Here is an 18790-nt window from a genome sequence, read left to right as displayed (position 1 = left end):
GAAAGAATGGATATATGTATATGTATAACTGAATCACTTTGCTGTATACCTGAAACTAACACAACACTGTAAATCAACTGTAGCTCAATATAAAATAAAAATTAAATTCAAAAAAAAGAAATGATTGAATAGCAAGGCTGTTTCCTAGAGACCTGGGCACTTGCCTCACCTTCCTAACCACCTGCTGGGGCGGGCAGGGACTTCATGAAGGTTTGGAGCTGCTAGCAGGAATGTCTGAACCTAAGTCCCATGTGAAAGGGGTGAGAGGGTGCTAGAGAAGGTGCCAGGCAGAGGAGGGGGCAGTTTCTGTCTCTAAACATTGGGTGTGCAAACAACATTGTGATTTTTTTGCCTCCTGGAATCTAGCACTGATGCATTGCTCTTGGTAATTTTCTCTTGCAACTTACTCTAGCAGAAAATCACAAATAGCCTTGAAGAGGCGCTCTCCCGGCCTCAAGGGCTGCTAACATCTCCCAGGCTAGGAAAGAGGGCCAAATGAGTGTTTAGCACCAGGCTATAATGCTGAGCTTCCGTGAGCTCAAACGCCCTAATAAATGCACCTGTAAATATACTTTAGATACACATAATGGTAGCCGTTTTTAAGTCATTATCTGCCAGAAGACTAATTTAGAATTGCAGCCCTCAAGGGAGTTAGGATTAAGTTTTATAGCTACTGAAAATAAAGAAAAATCATATTTACAAAACCATAACCATAATAATAACTCATTTTATTTACCTTAGCTTGTTTATCTAGTTCCAGATATGTACTCAAAATCTTCTCTGATTCAGAAAGGCTGGAACCGACATCCATTGCATTAGAAATTACTGGGCTGATTTTCTGAATGGACATTTCCACCTTTAGGAATAAAGAATATATTGCACCCTTAGTAACATATATTGGCATATATGTATGCATATGTGTAGAGGAGATAAATATTACTCTCTACATTCCCATTATACTTTAAATGTATATCAATTTTAATCTAAAAATAGTTTAATATTTCAGTATTTCCTACTTAAATTCATAATGCTGCTCTTCATATGAGGTAATACTACTGACTCACCAATAGAGGATATATGTTTACAGATATTTCTTTTATTAACAGCGATGAGATGTAGGCAATAATCCACATTCTCTAAGAATTTATTATCTATATTACGTAGAAAGGATAATTCACTTGTCAACACATCAGTAGAAATGAATTTTTCTGGTGCATTAAGTCATGATCATACACTGTACACTGAAAGGGGCCCAATTTACAGGTATATTTTGAAGCAGAGGTCCAGCATAGGTATTAGATCACTTTATGGATTACGATATTTAGGGCTGAGGGGCCCCGGGACAGCACCACATGCTGTACATGTAATAACAAAACAGAAACACGCTTAGGCATTTAATTGATGAACGTGGGGGATTATGATTTGATCTTCAATACACATGAATTAGTGAATATAGTGAGGTTTAAGGGGTTCTATTCAATTCAAGTTACTGCCTTGCTCTGACTAGAGTTCATACTTCCCAAAGTCAAATTGGCTCTGACTTGGCAGTAGCCACACAAGCAACAGCAGCTGTTTGAGTTTCTACTGTGTTTTCCACCACCACCAAATTCGCTTGAATCTCAAGCTCCAGGGAATGCAGCACTACAGCTGCCGCCATGTTTGTAATCTCCCTGGACTCAGGCATCAGAACAAGGTTCAAATTCCCATCTCTGGATCAATAACAGGCAAGGAGGCAATTTAGATAGAGACTTGGTTATTTAATGACCTCTCCTGTGAAGTCTATTAATTCTACTTGTGTAAGTCAGGTATATAAGTCCATTGTAGCTAATGAAAAAACATCATTGAAAATTTGAGACCCAGACTTTACAACATGGTTCATTAGCATTAATGTAATTGAGATATTACTAGTTTTTGCTATAACCCCATCTACGGACAAGTAATTTTCTTTTAAATTTATTTATTTTATTTATTATTTATTTTTGGCTGCCTGGGGTCTTCGTTGCTGCGCACGGGCTTTCTCTAGTTGCAGCGAGCGGGGGCTACTCTTCATTGCGGTGCGCGGGCTTCTCATTGTTGTGGCTTCTCTTGTGCAGGATAGGCTCTAGGCTCACGGGTTTCAGTAGTTGTGACATGAGGGCTCAGTAGTTGTGGCTCACGGGCTTAGTTGCTCCGAGGCATGCGGGATCTTCCCAGACCAGGGCTTGAACCCGTGTCCTCTGCATTGGCAGGTGGATTCTTAACCACTGCGCCACCAGGGAAGCCCCCAGACAAGTAATTTTTTATTTAGTCAAATAGTAGCTGCCTGTTTTTATTCCTCTTTGAAAATGGGAAATAAAATTCTTCAAACCACTATATTCACTTTGTAGAAAGGATTTTCACACATATGGTTTTATTCAGAGTGGCCATGTCCTTTGCACTGTCTTGGTTCAATAAATTATGATAATGGCAATTTATTCCTGGAACCCCTAAAACTCATCATTTTTGGTATCTACCTGCTGTTCTTGTGTTGTGTGGTGCCATGTTAACCAAAATGTGCATATTGGAGCCACGCACAGAACCACATAAATCAAAGAGGACACAATCACAATATACACATGGTTCAATTAACACAGTTCTGTGCAAAATGAGAACTGCCTTTGTGTAAACATGTTCTGGGCTGGGAGGCAGGGAGGATGACACTTCTAGTTTTGGCAACCTGGGGCAGGGATGGTTGATGAGCAGTAGTGAATTACAATTTCATTCTGTTTGAATATAAAGCCTAATGTGGGATGAAGGGAATCCTAAGGAGACACACCCCTATCCTCCCACCGTGCCCGCATGCTGCAGTTCCCATACCATCATCTATTATCACCAGGTAAGGAGCTGCATGTAAATAGTAACTTATGCATAAAATAGATAACCAACAAGGATCTACTGTACAGCACAGGGAACTATACTCCACATTACGTAAAAACCTTTAATGGAAAAGAATCTGAAAAAGAGTGTATATATATATATATATATATATATATATATATATATATATATATATATATATATATATATATATATATATAAAAAACTGAGGGCTTCCCTGGTGGCGCAGTTGTTGAGAGTCCGCCTGCCGATGCAGGGGACACGGGTTCGTGCCCTGGTCCGGGAAGATCCCACATGCCGCGGAGCGGCTGGGCCCGTGAGCCATGGCCGCTGGGCCTGCGCGTCCGGAGCCTGTGCTCTGCAATGGGAGAGGCCACGGCAGTGAGAGGCCCACGTACCACAAAAAAAAAACTGAATCGCTGTGCTGTACACCTGAAATTTACATATCGTAAGTCAACTATACTTCAATGAAAAATTAAAAATAAAGAAACTTATGCAAACCAAGAAATAAATAGTAGCTTAAGGAGGACACATTTTATGAAATTACCTTTCTTAAATAGCCCTCCACTGAGGCTGTTAATTGCTGTCTATTAAGAGCAAATTCCCTGTGCGCTGAACACTGTTCAGTCAGATGATCAACTCGCCTCTTGATGCATCCCATCATCTCACGGACACCGGTCACCCGAGAGCTGAATGGAACAAGCCAGCTATTAGTTCACTCCACCCTCATAGAGAGGCCCCAGGAACAGGGAACATTTGAAAATGAACCTTTCATGATAAGTATGACTTGATCAAAGTTACTAAGCTTCAGGCTTTAGGATAATAGAAGTTAAGAAGCTGTAGTCCTGGTACAGCAGAGACCAAAACCAAATTATGTTGTTTTGTTTAAGTCGGTCAGTCCCGAGGGAAAAGATGAGTTATGGGTTTTTGTAACCAGTTCTAATCTTCTCTTCTAAAGGTTCACTTTCTAATATTTCTTTAAGATATTTTGAGAAGCTTACGGCAAAAAACACAGTATGTTTGCCAAGAGTTTTCCTGGGGGTGTTATTTAAAAGCTTCATTTATCTAAAGATGCTCTTTGAATAGAAGTGTAGATCAGCCAATTAACAAAACACTGAATGATCCAATAGGGTAAAATATTTATGTAACACTAAGGTCCTTGTTCTGGATACTTACGAATGCTCAAGGCTGTAATCATTAGGTGAAAACCAAGGTATCACCAACAATGAGGAATCTGATGTACTTGTTCATAAAAAGAAACCAAGCCTCACACTGTCATTTTGTACCTGTGCTGGCCTCATGAGAAAATGAAAAGTGACATGACAGCTCATAAAATGAAAATGTCTTTAAAACAACAAATGAACTTTGAGTTGGACCCCGTTTGCTGTGGTCTAAAGACACATTAGCAAGTTTCCTAACCATTTCCAACACAGGCTTACTAGCAATGCAAGACAATGAAAGGACATTGCTGATCCAGTGAGCACTTTAAAATTTTTCAACCTATCCCTGAGACAGACCCTCTCCCTGCATATAAGAAGTTGAAGTCTTTAATTTCCTATCAGTCATTTCCTTCCAATACTCATAAAGATGAGCTGATAACTCTCACATTTAATTACCCAGAGCTTTAAAAGATCTTGGAACAAGATACAGATTTCAGTAGTTTTACCTCAAAAAATTAATTTATGACTCAGTAAAAATGAATTGAATTAGTAACGAAATGAGGGCAGGATCCCAACTGCCTGAGAGGGAACGGGACTTCACAGGAATGACAATGAGGCTGCCAAGAGTTTAGAGGTCATCAGGCGGCTTGAGAATCTTGTTGAATGCACATGGGATTCAAGTGTGTCCTGTGGGACCACCGGAGTCCCAGAGAAGTTTAACTGGAGGGGAAATCTTATTCCTGACGCCTAAGGTCCCACAGACATTACACTTGAAACAACTCGTTTCACATTTTAATAACTCAGAGACAGTGAAGAGTATAATCAAGAAATCAGGAGAGTTTAGCAAATAATCCTTGTACTTATATCCACAAATTCTGTAAAAATATTATATTGGTAACAGTAATCATATTTTAACTACATTTTAGACTTTGCATGCTAAAAAGGCACTTAAAAGCCCAGTTGTCCTACATGTTATGGTTTTTCTGTAGAACATGCAAATTTGGAATGAGAAAGATAAATAAAAAAGAAAAGGTGAATAAGCACTGTGGAAAATAGGTACAGAGAATAAAGCTTGTCATAGTAAATGGGTAAACATTTTCTAAAAATAATCCACTTACTGTGACAAGGAACCATTTTTAATGTTTTAAGTAATCTCTTCTAATTCTCATAACTACCCGATGATCTGGCTATACCTGTTATCTCTGTTTTGCAGATGAGCAAAGTGAGGTACAGAAATGCTCAGTAACTTGCCCAGGTCACATTTATTAAATGGCAGGGCTGGGATTTGAACCTATTCATCTGATCCCAGAGTCCACACTCTTTACCACCTCATAGTACCTTTTCTGGGTCCATGACACATGATGGGGGTGGGGGGGAGTATTCTAAAATTTCACTTTCCCTTGCACTCAGTGTTGATGGAAACAGGATTAGCCTGGCTGGCATGCTCTTTTGAAATTGGCTGGCTTCTCTAGGTAATGAAATGTCTGTCTGTAGTTTGCAAAGTGACCACTAGAGGGGCACCATATCTTATTCAAATTCACATCTTGAAGGCCCCTCCAGCACAGAAAATGGAAACGGGGAAACAAAAACAAATCAAGCATTCCTTCCATAAATATATTGCTCTCTAGCAACTCACAATTTTAATTTAGATGAATCACAACGAGCCAAACAGGATCTCTTGCTGTCTTTGGATGGATCATTCATTTTTAATTTTCCAATGACCTACGAGATTAGTCTTATTTTGTGGTGATTTATGTCTTATCCTGTATATCTATTGCATTATAAATTAAGGGAAAATACAACATTCTTTTCATTCATTTATCCTCTGTAGCCCTGAGCTACATAGCCTTGTAAGAAGCAGATCAATGCATATTTTCAAATTAAATAAAGTACACTTTGATCAATATTTAAGGGAAGACAAGACACAGATTTAAGGAAAAAGAACATATGCACAGATAGTTACTGTATTAAAAATGTCACTAGTAACGGTTTCTAATTGTTTTTAAACAAAGATGACTTTGCGGGCTTCCCTGGTGGCGCAGTGGTTGAGAGTCCGCCTGCCAATGCAGGGGACACGGGTTCGTGCCCCGGTCCAGGAAGATCCCACATGCCGCAGAGCGGCTGGGCCCATGAGACATGGCCATTGAGCCTGCGCATCCGGAGCCTGTGCTCTGCAACGGGAGAGGCCACAACAGTGATAGGCTCACATACCGCAAAAAAAAAAAAAAAAAAAAAAAAGATGACTTTGCCCTTTGCCCAGTTATAGAAGCTTTAGGCTATCCAAAGACTGCCCAATTTCTTCTTCGATGGTTTAGGATTCATAGTTAGGTTGACTGATACTTCCCTCCACTGTTTCAAGCCTTATAGGGACAGACTGAATTGCCTGTCCCATGTGCATTCCCTTATTTGTCACTTAGACCACATCCTTAGTACAAGAAGTTCTCAATTATCTTGCTTACCCTAGCCAGCTCCTATCTTCCTCTGTCCTCAGCTAGATCATCTCTGTCTGATCAGGCATTAATCCCTTCCTTCTACCTGATTCCCAGTTGGAGTATATCTGTCACACTCCTAACCCCAGGGCCTCTCCCTCTCCATTCCTCCTTGGTGAAAACCTAGTCTGCAGCTTACAACCAGCCCTATTCTATCATTTTCAGTTGGAAACTTGAAACACTGATTCCAGACATTTCTTCTGAACATTCCAAAACATTTTAAAACATGTATAGCATGCATATTGCCAATTTCCTCAGAGAGTGAAATGCAGATGGTTTGATCAAAGGAAAAATATGACCTCACACTCTGCCAGCAATTCTTACATTAACTGAAAATAAATTAATAGAATTCCATCAGCCACCCAGAAATGAGTCCTGTTACTTCACAGTAATATTAAATAAATGATGGGACAAGAACTGGGGACTGATAACAGAAACTTGGTTGACGGGAGTGCCCGGGCATTTTGTTCTGACTCTGATGAAGCCGCATTGCTCATGTGCTGCCTGATGGGGTGGGAGAGGAGCTACCAGTGGACCAGCTTTCTAGGCCTAACAATCTGTGGCTCTGTAACTTGCATTGGAAATACTGCTTGATCTTTGGGCTGCCTGTCTATGAATGGATTAGATGGTTCCTGCCTGTAGTATGAGCATGGGGTACATCAGATTATTCCTGACATTGACTTTGACTTCTTCAAGCATCACAGATACTCTGGAGTGACAGACTGTGAAGGTTTCTTTAGACATTTGTTAGAAACTCCATCATGGGAGTATTTTCTCCCCTATTCATTGAGCCAGGAGAGGGGAGGGAAGGGGGAAAGAAAAATGATTGATTTTTTTTTTTTCCCTCCCAGAGAGCAGAGACATATTGACTTTTGGCTCAAAAATAGACTGTTACATTTGCTCTATGGAAGCGGTTGCCCTGTCTTTGCATTTGTTACAAACCAGGGCTGCGGGAAGAGAGTAAATCCCAATGTTGATGTGTTCTAATGATTCTTTCCTGAGAGCAGCAAGTTGCTTTCAAACCTTTCATAAATTACTATTGGGAGCCCATCTGGATTAGCAGCTGAACCAGATGCTAAGCACGCGCCAGCTCACTCTATCTCATCAGAAGGGATCAGCTGATCATTTTTTTCTTTCTGTCTATGGACAAATTATACTTTGAAAATGGGAAAAAATATCTTCCTGATCTCTGGACAGGAACGCTTCATGTTTATCATCTCTATTTTGGAGGAAACAATCGCCACCATCTAGTTTTCATCCCTACTTTGAAAAAGTGCCATTCGAACTGTGGAAGGGATATGTATGTTTTTACAATAATTTTTTTCTGACTTAAGTTGTACACATTGAGAATCACTGCCCACCAAACATCTCACACCCACATGTACCTCTTGTATACACATGACAATAAAGAAACAGCAAGTAGTAAGTGGGGCTGAAACTACAGGGTTCCTGGGTTCTGGTCCAGATCCATGCAGAGATGCCCACATGTTCCACTCCTATGAGGTCAGAGAGACCAAAACATGTCCTCCATGAAGGGTCCCATAGCTGGGATTCTCCCTGAAATCAGTAACAGGGACGGGATTCTCCCTCTTGTAAAAGGAGTTTGAAAAATGCTATAGCCCACTGCTGCTGAAGCCAAGGAATCAGACATAGCAGAGCAGTCAGGAACCCCGACTGTGCCCCAACCTGGATTTCTGGCTGCACCTCTGAGAGCCCCAGTAGCTCTATGGGAGCTCGGGTGACCCTGATCAAATAGCAGAAGACTGATTCTGGACAGGAGACCCTGTGAGTTCAGGCGGAAATCACTGCAAAGCTGCTAAGGAGAAAAAAAAAAGAGTAGAGAACAAAGCAAGGAAAATAAAGCTGAAGAAAAAACACTTCCCATCCAGAAGGACAATCTAAAATTTCAAAACACATGAGGAAAATGAATCCTAAGAAAAGACACTCAACAATCAAGAGCTAAATGTGCTCTACCGGAAATGAAAATAAGTAGAGTAATCTGAAAGTGACTTTATAAATATGTTTCACATCACCAGAAAGATAAAGGAAAAATGAGCACCCATAATAAAGAAACAAGAAACTCTGAAGCAAAAGCAGTCAGAAGTAAAACGAAATTGGATAGGAAAAAGAATGAGTTAGGAATCCTAGAAATGAAAACAGTATAGTTATGAAAACAAACAAAAGAATTCAATGGCTGAAAACAAAGGGAAAATTAACAGAAGAGAAAACTCAATATGAGGGATTCATTGGGAACGCAGTGCGAAGAGATAGAGGAATGAAAAATATGAAAGATAGTTCAGACATCTAAGACAGACTGGGAGCCTCCAGCATTCTTCTACTGGGAGTTACAGGAGGAGAGAAAAGAGAGAAAAACAGAAAATCAATATTTAAATTGCTGAACATTTTCCCTGATTGATGACATAAATCCTCACATAAAAGGGGCACAGTAAGAGCTAACCAGACAAATATTCTCTTTTGAGGTAATTTAGAATATATAAGAATACATTTTAATGTATTTCCTTCCAGAAAGTTTTTCTCTTGGCAGTCCTTTCCACCCCTTCCCCTCCAAAGTTAGTAAGATGCCATATATGTGATTTGGATCCTACTTTATCCTCTTAACATTTTATTGTGAGGATACTCTCTGTCTTCAAATATTCCTCAAAAACACTCTTCTGATATTGGCTTAGATTATTCCATACTGTGCTTGCCCTTAAACTACTGGAACAGTTTCCTATTTTCTGAAAATATTTAGGTGGTTGCACTATTATAAACAACACTGTAATGAGCAGTTTATTCATGTATTTGTCCACTCACATCTCTTCCTCTCTTCTTTCTGGTGTTCTTTCCTCTCTAAGCCCTCTCATTGGAGAGTACTCCCCCCCTCAGCTGTCCAAGGCACAGATTTCTGCCCCTTTAGTCAGGCTTCCTCTGTAGACCCTGCAGTTTCAGAACTTCTAACTCTGGGATCCTTGCTATTTCACATCACATCATCAGTATTATAAATGAATAAATTCACATTGCAATGAGTGACTCCTAGATATTTTACAAGAACCTAATCTAATTAGTCCTACATTTAATAGAAAGGGTAAACTTTGGGTGCATTCCATACTAAGAGTTTCAGAATTATACAAGCCTTAATAATGGTAACAGATTCAGACTGCAATTATGACATTTATTCAACCCCTAAAGAGAACAACTTAATACAGACATGAAAATATTTGGAAGGCGGCTGAGTTAACACTGTCATAACTCAACTTCGCAATTTCCTAAATTTCAGTATCTGATATTTACCATCTAAATATATCATCAAACTTTTTTAAGAAAAGTTATTTTAAGTTCTTAAATGTTTGGTAGAATTCCTACAAAATGTGACAATAGATGACTCTGATACAAAGGGATTTCTGATTTTGTTTCTTTGTTTTGTTTTATGTTGTTGGAGGGTGGGGATTATTTTTGTTTGTTTTCCACGTAAGATCTTTAAAAATATTTTTGCTATGACCTAAACTTTCCTTAATGCCACACCAGCCCCTTAACATTTCAAATCAAGTCACCTAGTGTGTAAATACTGAGATAAGGAGCATAAAAGAGGCTTCCTACATGGTTGACCTTGAAGGCTGACCTCAAGTTGATGTCATGGTCTGGATGGGGAGATGATGCTGTCACAAGTCAAACAACTAAGAAATGAGTCAGAACACCACAGAGTAAAAAGTGAGATAGGGCTGACAAATACAAAGGAATTAAAAAACTATTGTGTGGTAGGTTTTGATTAGGTTCATCCTGGCTGGAAGATGTAGACCTTTCACCCATCTTAGATTATCAAATTCAACAATGGTCTTCTCAAGTCTCACTCCTTCACTTGACCCATCCTGGTCACAGGAGCTTGGGATTGTGTCTCTCTTTTCTGAAGATGTGGCCCTAACACCCACTGTCCCAAGGGCTTCCTCAGACCTAGATCACACTCCCTTGACATGTCATTCCCTTACTGGCCATTAATAAGGTTCTGAAGACTCAGGGCCAGGTTTATGTATCTTTGACTATCCTTGAAGCCCAGTGCTGGTATGTCATACGAATGCTCAATAATGTTTTAAATAAACAGAAAGAAAGAAAAACTTTGCAGGGAAGGTGAGACTTGAGTTGAAATTAGAAGATAGATACAGCACATTTTAAGTGTGTTAGAATGAAAAAAAAATCCACATTCACTAAGTGGTCAGCCTCCTTGCTAACGACTGAAGTTGAAAGAAAGGAGACAGAGCTAGCAACCTAACAGAGCAGTTCAGACCTGAACTCCACCCCTTACCACTGTGTGACAGGTAGTAGGTAAGTTATTTGAACCTCTCTGAGCCCCAGCTTCTACACCTGCAAAACAGGGACAATGGTAATAGAAATATCTGTATAACAGGGTGGCTTGAGGATAAAATTTGTTAATGTAGATAAAGCACACAAGCGTTGCCTTTATTGCCAACGAGCACTTGGACATAGTCTAACTCCCACCTAACTATTTTATCTTGTCTTATGCCTTTTCCCCTTGTCACGCTCTCCTCCAGCCACACTGTCCTTCCTTCTGCTACACCTTTGCTGTTGTTCTTCCAGGTCCACTCATCTCCCAGCCACTTGCATGGTAGCTCCTCTCCTTAATCTTTCCCTGACTACAATGTCTAAAATGGTCCCCTCCCCACAGTCACTCTCTAGCCCATTTCACTTGTTTTTTTTTCACAGTTCTCATTGCTGTGTAAGAGCATCTCATCTGTTGATTTATTTGTTGGTTGACTCTTTCTTCCCAGCAGAATATAAACAGCATGAGGGCAGGCACTTCACCTATCACATTAGATGCTTGGGAGCACCTGATCTACAAAGACAATCAATAATATTTTGGGAATGAGCAAATGAATGACTGAATGAACCATGCTCTGTCTAAAGTTCATTATCATTCGCAATATCAAACAGGGTATGTAGTGGTAGTCAACATAAAAGAAAATCGTGAAAAGAGAATGAAAAATCCCAACTTACCCCTGTTTCTATTTCTCTGTAAAATATGAAAAATCAACATTAAATGAATAACAATAAATGTTAGAGCAAAAGGGCAATACTTAAGGTTATATGAAAGCAAAGTATTCAGTCAGGATGAGGTTTATAAGCTTAAGTTCACCACAGCAAGGTAGAATAAAAACTGGAACAGGGGCTTCCCTGGCGGCGCAGTGGTTGGGAGTCCGCCTGCCGATGCAGGGGACACGGGTTTGTGCCCCGGTCTGGGAAGATCCCACATGCCGCGGAGCGGCTGGGCCCGTGAGCCATGGCCGCTGAGCCTGCATGTCCGGAGCCTGTGATCCGCAATGGGAGAGGCCACAACAGTGAGAGGGCCGCGTACCACAAAAAAAAAAACAAACAAAAAAAAACTGGAACAGTCTTTTATGCAGGAGCAGAAATTGAGTCAACGCTGAAGCAAGTTTACCTGTAAATCTTAAATTAATTTTAGGGACAGGAAAAGCCAAATGAATACTTTATAAAGTAGCCTGGTTTTAGTGGGTGTTTCTATGTTTTTCAGTTTTGTATCTTTTTGAATTATAGTTTTGTCTGGATATATGCCCAGGAGTGAGATTGCTGGATCATATGGCAGCATTTTTTTTGAGTTTTTTAAGGAACCTCCATACTGTTCTCCATAGTGGCTGCACCAATTTACATTCCCACCAACAGTGTAGGAGGGTTCCCTTTTCTCCACATCTTCTCCAGCATTTGTTATTTGTAGACTTTTTAAATGACGGCCATTTTGAATGGTGTGAGGTGGTACCTAATTGGAGTTTTGATTTGCATTTCTCTAATAATTAGCGATGTTGAACATCTTTTCATGTGCCTGTTGGCCATCTGTATGTCTTCTTTGGAGAAATGTCTATCTAGGTCTTCTGCCCATTTTTCGATTGGGTTGTTTGTTTTTTTGTTATCGAGTTATATGAGCTGTTTGTATATTTTAGAAATTAAGCCCTTGTTGATCTCATTATTTGCAAACGTTTTTTCCCAGTTCATAGGTTGTCTTTTGTTTATGGTTTCCTTGTTTTTGAGTTCTGAACTGGTAGCTCACTGAGAACACAAAAAAGGAGGTTCCTCGTTTTTGCCCAATTATGGAAAACTTCACCCTCACACAAGGTCTCCGACCCAGCACTTCCAATCACCACAGCTTCCTGTGGCTTAATAAATGCATTATCCTGCTTGGCAGCAGGGTACCTTTGGGCTACCTTTACACTCAGTGCTCAGAGATGATGCCAAGCAAGGCCTAAGAGGAGGTGAGGGGGCCGGAATCCAGAGCTTTCAACCTCACCGTAAGCCTGGTTTGACCATTATCAGATCCCATGATAGGTAACTCGCATCATAACTAAATGCAAACGAATGCGCTAAAATGCCTTTGATGTTAAAGTGTACTTAGGTTATGTCACGGATATCACACTCTGAAAAGATAATAAACAATTTAACAATGACTCAGAATTATCACCTGAGCATTAGGGAGGAAACAGAAGGGCAAGGAAACATGTAAATAATCATCATTTATCCTGTGAGGCTGCTCCAATTTCAAAGGTATTTGATTCCAGGTTAGAAAAACAGTGTGGATCTGTTCCTAAAATAACTACAAAGTTCTCAGATTTACTGGGAAGCTTCATCTTAGATAAATGTGAACTTCTGAAGTCCTATTTTATTAACTAACTGGAAAAAAATTAGATCTAAGGGTCTCTGAAATTCCTATCTGCCCCAGTACTAAATTTTACCTTTATTACCTCAAGATAAATGTTTATCTGCTCTATTTCTAATATAACCTTCCCCAGTTAGTGAAAATGAATATGATTTGGTACAGCTGACTGCCGTAGTCATATGAAGCAACCATGTAACTCTTAATATTTTGCTTTTAAAACTCTTTGTATAGAAGGTAAATAAATAAGTGAACCAGTTATTTATCAGGCGCTTTCTATATGCCAGAGTGGTGTTATCGCATTTGATTAAAACATCCTCTATAAAATGCATATTTCCATTTTACCGATAAGGAAACTGAGGTTCAGAGAAGTTAAATGCATGGCATTATTTTGGCTCTCAGAATGCATGAAATAAAACTCCTTTGAGGGCTTCCCTGGTGGCGCAGTGGTTGGGAGTCCGCCTGCCGATGTGGGGGACGCGGGTTCGTGCGCCGGTCCGGGAGGATCCCACGTGCCGTGGAGCGGCTGGGCCCGTGAGCCATGGCCGCTGGGCCTGCGCGTCCGGAGCCTGTGCTCCGCGGCGGGAGAGGCCACAGCAGTGAGAGGCCCGCGTACCGCAAATAAAAAAACAAAAAAAACAAACAAAAAAAAAACTCCTTTGATACTAAGTCCTAAGCTTCTTATCCACACCAGTTTTCAAATGTCTGATAGTAGGAATTTTAGTGTTTTGTGTCCTAGTAGTGTGGCTGGCATTCAGAAGTCTAGGAAGCCATTGTGATGTTCAGTAACACATACTTTTCTCTGTGGAATTTATGTTTATTTCCATTGTCATTATTCTAAACTCCACCTTCACTCCAGCTGTGGCTGCAACTTGAAATCTCCTTCTGCTTCTCTCCCATGGTGGTGACCCAGGTCGTTGGACAGATAAATCATTAGATGAGGAAGGGAAGCAAGTCCCAAATGGTATGCATGGGATTGAGGTCAGTGACTATGTGTGTCTCTGGTTTGCGACTGAGATTCTAATGCGTTTCAATTCAGCTTCTAATGGATTTCTATTCTACATCTACCCTCTGAATCAAAAATGTCCTTTGCCAAGTAACAATTGCACTTTACCTTCAGTTCCTCCTGCAAAACGGAAATAGTATTGATTTGTAAAATATTGTGAAATCTCAGGGCAACCAAACACCTTGGAACTACTATGAACGCTCATATATCTAGGATGTTGACAGAAATCACACTGCTAACTTTTCTTTCTTTAATCCAGTTACCTACCATTAATTCAAGTTTCTTGAAATAGTCCCTAACTATTGCTTCTTCTATTAAGACTCAGTCTGCAACCTGACGAACAGAACTATAGATGTCCCTTTGAAAAGCAATATATATGTAAAATTTAAGACTAGAAGGAGCAAGGAAGGCAAAAAGAAAGAGACTAGCTAAGTAAACAAACATGTCGACCATTACAAAATGGATGGCCAGGGCTTCCCTGGTGGCGCAGTGGTTGAGGGTCCGCCTGCCGATGCAGGGGACACGAGTTCGTGCTGCGGTCTGGGAGGATCCCACATGCCGCGGAGCGACTGGGCCCGTGAGCCATGGCTGCTGAGCTTGCGCGTCCGGAGCCTGTGCTCCGCAGCGAGAGAGGCCGCAGCAGTGAGAGGCCCGCGTACCGCAAAAAAAAAAAAAACAAAAAAACCCCAACAAAATGGATGGCCAAAAAGAATCACTAGAATCCTGAAAATAGAGTGTAATGTAAAATAAAAGCACTTCTCTTATATTTAAGTATTGAAAATAAAGCATTACTGATTAGAACAAACAGGATAAAGTTTAGCAGTAATATGTTGTGACCAGCTTTCCTACTCTTAAGACTTAAGCATCAAAACTAAATACGGAACTTCAGTTTCTGGTCAAGAAGCAGGGACTGGATTTACCCTCATGCCTTAAACAACTCAGACATTGAAGGACAGGTAGCACAGGACAGTCATCCCTGAGAGAAGGGAAATGAATGAGGTGAGCCTTATGATTGCATCAGCCTGCTGTCTGGGAGGTAATTTCCAGACCAAAGCTCAGGGAAGTGGAACAAAACAGAGTTCAAAGGATGTACTGTTTTGAAGATACAGAGATCAGACTTAGGGGAGGCCAAGGCATCTAGAATTTCTGGGGCAGCGTGTCAGTGACAGATCTTCAGATCTGGGGAGGGGTCTCTGGCTGCTTCCTGATCCACCCACGCATGAAAGGAAACTGTCTAAGGTCAGGGAAAGTACCACAAGTAAAGAGTGGCCTGAACAGAGAAATAGTATGTATCTGTGCTTTGAGACCTACTTACTAAACTGACATGAGACCAATTACAACTGGAGACCTCACCACTTAATCCATCATCACGTGACTCAGATCAATGTCAAACAGGTACACTGAGTCCAGGCACAACAAGTCCAGGCACCCCATAGGATATCTTCTGCCTGGTCCAAGATTCTTATACATTCTAGAAGACTGGACCTGTAGCAGGGGAGGGAAGAAAGGAGCTCTCATACCGATAGGGGCCAGACATGAGCACACTGGTTCTCCTAGAGCCCAGTGGACACACCATTACCTGATGCATGACATGGAGCCAAAGTAGGGAAACTTAGTAACTACAGCTATTGTTAGTTTTCCAAAGGTGAGAATTATTTGCCCTTTTCATAGCCTCAGCTTTTTAGCTCCTGCTGGAATATCTTGGATTATTTCTGATCTTGACTTTGCATGGTCCCAAAGCCCTGGTTAAATGTATCTGTCTGGACTCAGATTATCTTCTGAAAAGAAAATTCCCTAAACCCAAATTTACCAAATCAACACTTGTAAGCATGTCTAAAATAGAGCAGAATGAGGGTTTAAATAGAAATAAAATAATTTTTACCACATTTGACCTATTTCATTGTTCCTCAAATTGAATGTCTTTGAGTTTCAAGGGGATTGTGGATATGGAAGATAAAAACAGGGCTTACCCCATTTGCAGAATTTTTTTTGTCTCTCTCTGTCAAAACATAAGCCCTGCCATCATTTCTTCCTAGTCAGTATCTGTTCCATCATCTGCTCTTTCTGTCATCTCCATTTTGTCTTCCAATCCCTATTCTTGATCATACGTTCTCACTGCATTCTCTTTCTGCTTCTCAAGGTCCTTCTCTCTCCTCATTCCCACCCATCTCTAAGATATACCAGAGTATATCACACTGATATAATCACTGAATGTGCTCATAAAAACAACCCACCCTAGCACACTGGTTAAGAGCAGGTGGTCTAGGATGCACTAGACCATTACTCTGGATCCATGCACTTGAATTCAAATTCTGGCTCTGCCACGAACTAACCAGCTGCGTGACCTTTTGCAAGTTACTTAACCTCTCTGTGTCTCAGTTGCTTGTAAAAAGAGAGCATTAATAGTATATTCTATGCCTTGTAGAGTTGCTGTGAGGATTAATGGGATAATGCTTCTAAAGCTGTTGAGACAGTGCCAGGCATGTGGTGGGCTCTCAATTTTTAAAAATGTAATTATTATTAATTAATAATAATGTCATCTTTTACTTAGGGTTTTGCTTGGTGAGCCATCAAGCTCATAAATGAAAGAGAATTCTAGAACTTTATTTTTTCCAGAAAGCAACAAAGGGACAGAGTAGACTCAAGGCTTACGAATTAAAAGGGAGGAAGAAATCCCACGGAGATGCTAGGATATAAAAAGTATACAGAAGGAAAGTTCTGTCTCTTCTTTTGTTCTTTCCCTCCTCCCTCCTCAGAAACTCATAGAAAGAAAGCTTTAGCATCTTCAGGTCCTCAGGTCAGAATATAGCCTCACTTCTGGATGAGCAATGCTGTGTTCTGAATTACTGTTGACCAAAATTCAATAGATACTTTTAAGCCATGTCATAATGCAGTAAAACATCAGAAGTAGGGGAAAAAAAATCATGCAACTTATTTTTTAACAGACTGTGGAAACTGTGAAAAAGCTTGTCACACTGAGGAAGAAATAGACTTCACTTACCTGCAGGAGGCTAGTTGGTTGATTAAGGCTTGTCCCTCCTGCAAAGCATCAGCTGTGCAGTCTTTAATTTCTCTGTGTAATTCCTCATGCCTCGCTGCCAAGACAGGCAGACTTAAACCCTCTGATTTAAGGAGCTTAAGGTAAGCTTCAACTCTTCCAAGTACATCAAATGCCTGCCAAAGAAAACATACTTTCATTTTCTGCTCATCTAGTTTAAAGTCTACATCAATGTGCACACAAAATACTAGAGATTAAACCAGCCTGTTCAATTTATTGGTTTGCTCATAACCAAAAACAACAATCTGAGGCTTAGAAAATAGCTGTGTAGCTTTAAGGCTCCGTTTAGGGAAACTGATCGTAGTTTAGTTCAGCACAGATAAATGTCAACCCCATAAAATTACCAAAATGGTTTACATTGAGAATGTACCTATACAACACAGTTATAACTATATAAAATTTGGAGAGCCAGGTTTATTTTTTGCACATTCTGTACTGGATACAACTAACGGGTGAGATGTTTTAAAAATATTATGCAGACTTTCATAACCTGAACATCTCTGTAATCTTCTTTTAAAAAAATTCCCAATAAATTGCACTTTGAACCTGAGACACCATGGGGAAGTATTCAAAAAATTTTGGGACTTTTGTCCCTTGCCTTTCTGAGTAAAAGATCTTCTACCTGCTCCATCCAAGGCATCCATCTGTCTATAGAGAAGATTGGAATTTGGTTCTGAAACAGTGCAGGGACTAAGACCAAGGTAATATTTAGCTTCTGACATGTAAAACAGGATTATGCGGGAAGAAACATCACCTTGCAAACCAAGATACTGTCTTGAGAGAAGATTTTTGAATTTCTTTATTTTCTTCCTTTATTAGCAGATCAACAACCAGGTATGGGGGATTAAGCTTATAGAATGAACACAGTAGAGGCCTAGTTGGCATTAAGAAGGGGGAATATATGATATAAAAGCAGTAAAAGAAGACTGTGGCAATATGAGGAAAAGAGAGATCAGAGTGCCATGGTCTTCATAGGTCCCTGATAGCCCACCTGTGAACTTCGGCCTGGAGAGCAGGAGATGAGTTAGGTAAGTTGAAGAGAAGATGAACAGCAAGGGAGCTCTTGCCACGTTGCCCTCTGGCTGTACTGGAAGAAGCCACCTTACAGGGTGTTCCACACCACTCTGAAGAACAGTCCTATCCCAGGAAGCTTGACTGGGCCACCGTCAGCAGGGGCGTGAAGCCTAGCCTTCCTGGGTTGTTACAGTGGAAGCCAGTGAGCTCATCAGGGGGCCACCAGGTGAACTAGGAAGACCCCACAATGAGAGCAATGGTCTCGTGAGTCGACTACCACTGAGAACTGAGAGAGACCAGAGAGGGGAGCAAGGCTGGGTTGATGCTGAGGGAACACAGTTTAAGCCAAATGTAGAGGTTACAGCCGTGGACCTGTGTAACAGCACCCATACCTCTGCACCTGGCCAACTTTGAAGGGAGTGAGTTGTTTTTTGTTTTTTTTTAACTTCATTGAAGTATAGTTGATTTACAATGTTGTGTCAATTTCTGCTGTTCAGCAAAGTGATTCAATTATATATATATATACGGTTTATC

The 18790-nt window shown here is 40.5% G+C and overlaps 1 protein-coding gene across 1 annotated transcript in view; it reads right to left on the bottom strand.

Moving 5' to 3' along the window:
• Positions 1-18790, bottom strand: part of CCDC141 (coiled-coil domain containing 141) — a 206288-nt gene that overhangs the window by 61985 nt on the left and 125513 nt on the right. Inside the window, exons 8-10 of the mRNA XM_082657911.1 lie at positions 17186-17358; positions 3404-3545; positions 737-856 (exon numbers count right to left, since the gene is read on the bottom strand). Of these exons, the coding sequence (XP_082514037.1) occupies positions 737-856; positions 3404-3545; positions 17186-17358 (435 nt within the window). The remainder of the gene's footprint in view (positions 1-736; positions 857-3403; positions 3546-17185; positions 17359-18790) is intronic.

This window comes from Grampus griseus (assembly GCF_964374135.1).
Source record: "Grampus griseus genome assembly, chromosome: 7".
NCBI classification, from domain to species: domain Eukaryota; kingdom Metazoa; phylum Chordata; class Mammalia; order Artiodactyla; family Delphinidae; genus Grampus; species Grampus griseus.
This window is presented reverse-complemented; position numbering and strand designations above follow the sequence as displayed.